This window comes from Electrona antarctica, assembly GCF_951216825.1.
Source record: "Electrona antarctica genome assembly, chromosome: 4".
Classification (NCBI taxonomy): domain Eukaryota; kingdom Metazoa; phylum Chordata; class Actinopteri; order Myctophiformes; family Myctophidae; genus Electrona; species Electrona antarctica.
The window spans coordinates 47,433,727-47,443,191 of record NC_136809.1 but is presented as its reverse complement, the minus strand read 5'-3'; the positions used below and the strand labels follow the sequence as shown (position 1 = coordinate 47,443,191).

The 9,465-nt window shown below is 44.5% G+C and overlaps 1 protein-coding gene across 1 annotated transcript; it reads right to left on the bottom strand.

The window, feature by feature from the left end:
- LOC306922634 (uncharacterized protein C4orf54-like) lies at window positions 1-9,035 on the bottom strand. The gene is made up of 2 exons (XM_079500371.1): window positions 4,409-9,035; window positions 1-1,577 (listed from the first exon to the last, which is right to left on the bottom strand). The coding sequence occupies exon 1, from the start codon at window positions 8,984-8,986 to the stop codon at window positions 4,415-4,417; it is 4,572 nt and encodes a 1,523-aa protein (XP_079356497.1). The 5' UTR covers window positions 8,987-9,035; the 3' UTR covers window positions 1-1,577; window positions 4,409-4,414.
- Window positions 9,036-9,465: the final 430 nt, after the last annotated feature.

Genomic DNA, 9,465 nt, shown 5'->3' with positions numbered 1-9,465 from the left:
GGATATGAATAGTTTTAGTGCACAAGCCTGATGGCAGATGACAGGCCAACATATATACGTATATATATATATTTATACAGTGTACAAAAAAAGTACATTTTGAACAAGACTACAAGACAAAGTTATAGGCGAGACCATTAGCTTTAAAGTCACACCCCATGAATGTGTATCAGTCAAATACAGAGGTTCTCAACCTTTTCTGGATCGGGGCCAAAAATCTCTAGAGCATTATTATTTTCATGATCAGTCAATCGATTGTGAAAATCGTATTGTTTTTCCATATTATTAGGGGGCCCACAATATCCTCACACGGCCCACTAGTAGGCCCCGGACCACAGGTTGAGTACCACTGTTCTAATACTGTATGGCCCTCTCTACAGTGAAGTAACTTGACTCCTTGTTGTATGCCCACAGAGTGCTGAAATACCATGCATAGCTTCTCACCCCAGACACTGACACGTTCAGACAGACAAGCACCATGTCCTTTCTCCTTACACAAAAGTGTAAAATAAACCACAACCAATAGAGGAGGTTATCCTCTAAAAGTCTTGACTGTAGCTGGCTCTGTTTATCCCAGCACTACTTAGGAAACATTTCGTCCATAAGTACAGTTGCTGAACAAGATTTACCAGCTCCAGTTATTCTGAGTAACACACTTTAGTGTTTTACTCTATATCCTACTTGAAAGTGTAGTGTGTGCTTTGAACATAAAATACAAATGTACATCACAATATACTGTACAGCACAGATATTAGCAGCACTGTGTGACATAATTCAAAAAGGGTTCACAAACTGTATTTCAAGTAGTAGCCTATTATAGCCACACATTCTAAAAACAAATGGAAATGCCTTGGTGAACAATGAAAATGTTCTTTGAAAATTAATGGTCCTGCCGTACAGTATCTTAGTCAATTACCATTGGAAGAATAGGCTAACTGACAAAAAAAGAAAAAGAAAAAAAAAACAGACATATTTTAGCAGGACAGCCTGAAAATATTGTTTTGAAATCTCAAATTCAATTCCTTCAATTCCTCTTAATATGAACATTATGGGCACTGGAATAATATTCTGTTTAACAAACATCAGTGCTGACAAGTGGTCCCTATCCCATGTGTAAAGAAGATGGTTTCTTTGCTCATTCCTCCTGTATTTTTGAAGCATTGTGACAATGCTACACTAACCTTTTGTGCTATAGCTAAAATGATAGCCAAATAGATAATCAGTGTTATGGAAATCCTTTTGAATCAACATTTTGCAGTGTCCAAACTGAACAGAGATCAGTTTCATAGACGGCAATTGATTAGAAATGACAAAGCAGCATCAAGTCAGAGCCTAGCAGAGCAATGGCCAGAGGACATACTGTACTAGCTTATGCTTATTCTGCAACGTGCTACAATGCATACAGTGAGTAGCCTATGCTGCACGGCAATCTACAAAAGTAGAGCTCCGCTGGGAGTTGAAATGGTGGTGGGAGTTATGGGATATTGATCTTCACGTGATGAAGTAGGGCTTGTAGTGGCCAAGTGGGCTGGCGATGAAAGGTTCTTTTAAAAGGGTAGATTCCCCTCTGGACACCTCTAAAACAACAACCACAAAAAGAGAACATTTACATTAAACTGGGATTAATGCAATATAGTATACTGTACAAAACACACTTGTTTGCAGTATTACCTACCAACAGTAGGTATTCCTGTTTGAAATAAAGAAATTCATTCAATTCTGGCATTCCTATCCCTTACATTTTCATTTTGATCTTTTACATATTTTCACACATTAGCAAAAGAAGCAATTCTACAAATTCACAATGTGTCCCATCACGACTGCGTTCTGCCATTTTTGTTATTTTTCATTTGTCAAAGTATTGTAGGACTTTATATATTTTAAGTGGTTAAATATTAGAAATACAATCAATGCCAGAATGGGTAATGGCTCTGAGCTTTCAGTAACAGACACTGACTCCAAATCAGCTGACCCCGTTCAGCCAAAACTACTGCCGGGGCATGTGGCACGATTTGTTTGCATAGTGCTGAAGGTGAGCGGTGCTCTCTGCCGCCGCCGCCGCCGCCTCCTCCTCCCCGGTTAGGAAAAAGTGGAGGGGGAGGGGGCTATAAAAAGTTGACCCTATCACAGCCTTGCAGACTCGCTTCCAAGCCGGAGCAGCAGTGGCAGCTGTCCTCCCCCTGCATCAGCACAACAAATACTTTACATTGCCTGACCTTTTCCTCCAGCATCACTATCCCAGCCATGCCCCCCTGTCCCTCTGCCACACACACACACACACACACGCATGTGCACACACACACACACACACACACACACACACACACACACACACACACACACACACACACACGCACGCACGCACGCGCACACACTTGTTGTACTCCCCTTCACACCACTGGTCAACCCTGAGCTAGGCCCCCTGCCTGCCACCAGTTGACATGGATCCTTCATGATCATGCAGTTGTATTCAGTACTCTGACACATTAGCTGAGAATGTCTTGAGAGTAGTTGTAAGTGAGTGTATGAGAGACAGAGAGGAAATCTAGTCTTGAGGAAGGGTGTCACTTCTGTATTTAACAAATTAGTAAACTGGTGTGGCATTGCTAAAGAGTATATCATTATATTGGAGTAAATCAACTTCTTTCTGTCTTTCATTAACATAAACTAAGCAAAGAAGAACTGTAACTATAAAAGCAGCTTTGTTGGCCTGGGCCATGGCTCAGTGGTCCAGGCACCTTGGCTGGTAATCCAGTCTGGCAGTGTGCCGCGGGTTCGACTCCCGATCCCGACGGCCTTTGCTGCATGTCTTCCCCCCCATCTCTCTCCCCATTTCCTGCCAGCCTACTGCCTGTCCCTCCATAAAAAATATAAAATGAAGGCAAAAAGCCACAAAAAAAACCCTTTTAAAAGCAGCTTTGTTTTTGTTTTGTATCACCGGTAGGCCTAAAGCCGGACAGCTGAAATTTGGAGATAATGTTTTAGCCCTGCGACTGTCTGTCTGTCCATCCGTCTGGCCATCCATCTATCTATCCGTCCATCTGTTTGTCTATGAGAAGCTAATCTCCGGCACCACTGGACCGATCAGTATGAGACTTTACAGGCACACTCCTAGTAGGCCAAGGAAGAAACTGCTCACATCGCCTCATTTTTGCAGATAACAGACTGATTTGTGTTTTCGGTCAAAAGCATTTTTCCCTGGATTCCTTTGGCTCATGATACAAGATTTATCGCCTTTTTACTTTTTATTTGTGAAAAACACACCTTTTGCTACCAGCTGTCAGATTTTGTCCAAATACTTACGCACTTCAGTGCACAATACTTCAGTAGTTATGTGATCAAGACGCATGTGTCAGGTTTGTAAGATTCCACTTTGATTGGCTATGATAAGCAAAGTTTGCGGGAGTGACCCGTTTTGCACAAAATGCCACAAATCATGAACACACCGTCCGATTGTTAGGTTTAGGAAACTTAATAGAATTAATTTTCCGCTTTGGTTATTTGTTTGAATACAACTGTACCACTACCAGCTTTCTTGAGATGGCAACATTTGACTGAAATGGCACCTACATAGAACAAACACATTCATTACTTAAAGGTTATCTCAGTCTAATGAAGGGTTTCACGACACATTATGAATAACTCAATGTTAAGTGTCACAGACTGGAATAGTTCCGTGTGACACTCTCCAACCCTGAGAATAAACCATGTAAACAAACTCGTCTCACACTATCAAAATAGCCCGACAGTGTGTAATGCAGAGAAAAGGGAACTGAACAGTCTAGCTCGAGATCCATCACCCCAGTTGAAAATCCTATCTCCTAACAAGCCGAGCCAGAGTTCATCAGTGTCAAGTTACCTGTCGTGAAACTATTGCATGTCTATTAACGCTGACATCCCACCCCCAGTAGTCACTCTAGGCTGCTTTGCATTATCACTAATGCATTTACAACTGTGCATCGCAAACATGGCATTGGACACGAAATTGTAAAATCAGATCCCTGCACAAAATTCAGATGCCCGTGTGAAAGCTGGGCTGAGGTTGTTCTGTTCAAATATAAACTACCTCAAACTATCAGATCACATCAAACTAAAAAGGGAACTCTATGAACTCTCAGTGGCTTCCATACCGATATTTAAGAGCACCTTTAAGCTAAGCTTCTACTTGTTTTTTTTTTTTTTTTTTTTTTTTAATTACACATTTACAATTACACAAACTCTCACATAGAACTAGGCAAGAAACCAAAAAAAGAAAGAAAGAGAGAAAGAAAGAAAGAAAGAAAGAAAGAAAGAGAGAGAAAGAAAGAGAGAGAGAGAGAGAGAGAGAGAGAGAGAGAAAGAAAGAAAGAGTATAGTAGTACATTTTAATAGTATATGTGAGTGTGTCCATGTGCTCAGGGTGACTTACTCTTGGTTATCGATGTTCCACTACAAAGCTCATGGTTGTGCCGTCGAAGGAGGGTGGAGCGATGATTCTCGGACCTTGTTGTGATGTGATGCTAATAACTGGCTTGATTTCTGAACTGGCTGCCCTTCCCCTGGTGTTGACATGTGCCATAGTCACAGGTAGCCGTGGTGGCACTTTCGGGGCCCCTCCTGTAGCGCTGTAATATGGGCTCTCTGTAACTGTTGTGCACTGGGCTTGCCTGCTTTGTTTCTCCCGTGCATCCTCGGCCGCAGGAAGATAGACTTTCTTCGACGGCTGTGGCTGGGTACAGTGTGCAGGCAGAGTTGGTGAAGGGATCAATCCCGGGTAAATCATGTATGTGGGGGCATAGGTTCCAGGGTTTAGTGCCAGGGGTGACACGGACAGGGGTACAGGGGTGACAGGGGCCACAGGTGAATGAGGCATGGGCACGTCCACATACTGACCTGTCTCGGGGTCAAACAGGCGTTTGGTTGTGGCCTGTAATGGTGTCTCTACCAGGTAGTAGTGTCCCGTTGTGGGATCCAAAAGCACCTTGCGTTGGGTTTGTGGGATGGCCTCTACACTTGCAGGGGTAGGTGACGTGGTAGGGACAGAGGGAGAGAAGCAGAACACCTGCGGTTGTGGCACTTGCAAAGCAACTGGCACAGGCTGGTGGTAAATGGTTGCAGATGGCTCCTCAGCTGAATGGCTCTCCGTGACAAAAGGTGACCTTTGCAAGGAGTGATCAGAACACCCAGGTCTCTTGGCATCACCTACGCTGGCCTGACCGTTGGCCTGACTAACATTAGAACTGCCTTCTTTGGAAATGAAGTTGGGCTGCAGCTCTTCTTGATTCAGCACTTCGATTTCACTTGTCTCTCCTCCCCCTGGTATGGTTAGATAGTTCTCAGAGTCGGAGCTGGACAGTGTAATATTGGCATTGGTGACATTGCATTTGACCTTTCCCTGATGCCCCTGCCCACGTTTTGAAGGTGCTATTTTCACTGACAGTGGCGCCATAGGGGTTTTAGAGCCAACACTTTTCATAGTAGATAATGTTTGTATGCTGCTTTGTAGAATGTCATTCCCCAGAGAGCTAACGCTGACAGGTGCCTTACCGCTACTCCCAAAATGGAGCACACTTTTGTTACTAAATGTTTTACTGTGTTGCGATTGAGTTTTGAAGGCATCCTCGTTATATGGAACATGTATGATTTTAAGAGCGCCTTTATTTTCTGGACACTTGACTCTGGAGACCTTGTCAGTGCTCGTTTCAGCTTCTGTCAGTCTATTGCTCCCTGCTGCTGTCATCACGTCCTCTGCACCTTGCTCTTCACTGGCAATAAGTGAAAGGACATGGCTGCCAGTGACAGGTTGTGGAGCCTGGGATTTACGCTTCCATTCATTTCTGTCAAAAACATAAAGCTGTTCCATCGTTTTGACAGCTGCCTTTAGTTTCTCTAGTGCAGCCTGTTTGGGTATTTTAGACTCACTTCTCCTGTCGCCTGTATCACCCATCGCCCTTTCCTGCCTCTGCCTTGACATCTTGCTTTCAATGTTAGTCTGGAGTTCTGATTGGTCAGGATGGATGTGTTTGGCTAGGACAGGTGCCACTCTGCTCGTTGTACACTGTGCTGATGCAGATTCACATTTGGAGGTTTCGGGTATGATTTTGGGAGACGATCTGCCGACCTCCATTTGTTTCTGTGAAAATGCATCAGTTGCAGCCATAGGTTGTTTGATGTTACAGTTAGTTTTTACCGAGTGGCACTTAATGACAATAGGAGACGGCAATAGATGCTTGATAGTCTCTTTCTTAGTCCTGTCCTCATGTGTGTCAGCTGCAGCAGAGGTGGAACATTTACTTTCACTATTATCCATAGACACAAAGCGATATGAACTTTTCACTAACTTGCGAACATCTCTGACATGATAGATGGGTGTTTGAAACTTGCACTTGTTGTCTCTTATGTCTCTAACTGTGAAGTGTGGAATCTTATCTGACGCAGCCAGAACATGGCACTTGGGCTCACCAACTGTCCTCACTGTATTTACAGTATTGTAACTTATTTTAGGGGTTAAGAGGCTGGCGATATTGAGTGTATACCCTTTATTCTCTTTTACACTTCTCAGTCGAATCTTTATCTCAGGTGGCTTTGTCTCCTCCTCTTTCTGTGCGGCTTTTACATTGTGTCCCATGTTCGAATCATTTTCACTGTCCGGCGCTCGAGCAGTTGTGTGTGCGACAGGCATGTTGCTTAGCAAGTCATCCACTCCATCCTTCTCTTTTGAGAGGAGATGGGAGCTTGGAACATAAAGCTTAGACAATTTAGTTAATGATCTGCTGGCATCCATTTCTTCCTTTGCTGTGGCTCCACTTGTCGCATCTGTGGGGATTTCAGACTCTGGGTTGCCTTCCTTTAGTGACTGAAATGCACTATTTAAACTGGGGTTAAGTTGCCCTTTTGGAGGCTCACTTGCATAATTCTTGTCGGGTCCTTTCTCTGACAGAGGTAAGCTATCATCTGCTGTCTGCTCCTCTGTGGGCTCACAAGAATTAGCCCGACTGGACACAGTGCCTTGTTCATCAAGAGAACTAAATCCTGAACCTGTTTCTGAGGTTTGCCTGTGAAAGCCTTTTCCCAGATACCTTTCTTTCATGGCTTCATGCTCATTACATTGACAGCATGGAGAGTGTGATTGATGTTTGTCACGAATTTCCCCCCTTTCCATTTTGCGCTCTTGTTCAAATTGCATCTTTTTGGAAATCACATTTTTCAAAAGACTTGATGCAAAAACGGCCTTATTGTGTGTACCTCCCACAATATCCCCGTCATCATGGCGTTGATATTGCACTTCACACCCCAGCTTGGTTGACACGTTGCCGCTAATCTCGTGCTTGGAACGTGACCCGTGCACCTTTTTGGAACATTTTGGGCGCTTTGCACCTTCGGGTATCTCAGCTTGGACGTTGCAATGAAAATTCACTGTTTCTGTCAAAGTGATAACATCACCCTGCTTTGGCTGAAATTGGCTTTTGAGTTCTATCTTCTTGGTAGAAGAGGATGCTTGTTGAGAACTCTCCGTTTTCTTGTTCAGTTCATACAATTTGGTTTGGGTATTGCTAATTGACTTGCCATGTATATTTGTCCTGTCTGTGGTCTGACTCATCTCGAATGAACTCTCTTGGGAAATGGTATTCTGATCTATTCCCTGGGACATATTGCCATATTTTAAGTCAACATAAGCTGACCACTTGTTTAATCCAATGCCGTACTCTGACACTGAAGACTCACTAGAAGCACTAAGATTTATGGCATCAAAGTAAGGGCATGCCAAGCTGCGGAAAGACTTGGCGGTTAAATTACGCACCTCCTTATCGGCGTCGTCCAGCTCGCTGATCGAACTGGACGCACCGCTGGAATAGTCATTAATATCTTTACCTCTTAATTTAGTTGCCAGGTGCTGACGACCAGGCGCCGGGATGAAATACTGGGGCCTGGCGTTGGAACTGGCGCTGGAACTCGTGAAAAAGAAGTGCCCCCTGTCTCCCACGTGTTTAAACGTGCTGTTGTCATTCCCCAGAATATTGTTGTTAGGCTCGTTGACAGCCCGGGAAGAAGTTTGGATCGACAAGTGAATTTTCCCCGCGGGATTCACCGTTTGGTTTTTGCACATCATGGACCTGCTTTCATCCGAGCTGGCGCACTTGTCCGAGGCCCACAGATCACTCTCCTGTTCGGCTCTGACAACCGCTCCAGCAGCGCGCTGATGCGCAACGTTCGACTGCGCTTTGTTGCTTGTTTTCGCCTTCTTTTGACTCCTGCCATCCAGAATTAACGTTCCATCCTGACTCTCGTCACTTTCAAAAGAGGCATAATCCACAAAGGAATAAACCAGATTCTCGTCTTCAAAATCCCAGCAACCTCCTCTTCCCACCTCGTAATCTACATCGTGGTCCAGTTCTGTCAGCTGGATCTCATGAGTTGTAATGTAGTGCGATTCGTCTTCAATTGGATCACATTCACAGTGCTCTGACAGCACCACACTCTCGCCGTCGTCAGACTCAGATTTACTGTTCATTTCCGTGTATTGTAACTCGTCACTTTCACTGCAGACGTTTTCATTGCGATCACTTGCTGGGTCAAACTCGTTTTGGAATTGGTTCTCATTTTCGACTTCCACATTCGGAACTCTAGTCAATAATAAAGTATCCAAGGAGGGATGTTCACCTGAAACAGGTCTGTCGGTCCACTTTTCCTTTGAATGTTCCCCCTGGAAGTCATCAGAAATAATTTTGTCCTCACCCCCAAAGTCCTTGAGACCATTGGGGCTCCTCTCTTTCAATGTGTCATTGTCGCATTTGATAACAGCAATCTCGTCGCCCGCGCCCGTAAAAGTCACTTTCACAGTTTTTGTTCCTTCTGATTTCATATCAAGCAAGTTATCCAAATCAACATAATTGGATTCGTCTCGGCGTGTCACGGCGTGGCATTTGGCCTTGTCCTTGTCTGGGAGCAGCTTTCTATAAAGTCCAGTGTCATCTTGGTAAGTGAGAGTTTTCTCGACTGCTTCCATTTGTCGTTTCTTACCGTCAGGTGGTCTTGTTAAAGATGTTAACCTGACACAGGACGGAAAACTCTGCATGCGTGTGAGAGGGTGAGAGGAAGGAGAGATAGTTGGGAGGGGGAGGAGAGGGGCGTTAAGAGAGAGGGGGAGGAGGGGGGGGGGGGGAGAGAGAGAGAGTGACAAAGAGAGAGGGGGGAGAGAAAAGGAGTGTGACAAAGAGAAAGCGAGGGCGGCGAGAGGGAGAGAGGGAGGGTGAGAGAGAGTGTCAGAGAGTGTCAGAGAGAGAGAGAGAGAGAGAGAGAGAGAGAGAGAGAGAGAGAGAGAGAGAGAGAGCAGGGGGAGTCCCAAGGAATCCCCCCATGATATATCTTTGACGTGTGGCAGTGGAGCTGTTGCCTTAATTTAGCAGTGTATCAAATACAGATAATTAGCCTACCTTGTTAACTGTAAATGCAGTAGCCTATATAGCTATGCCACTGAGACTGAAT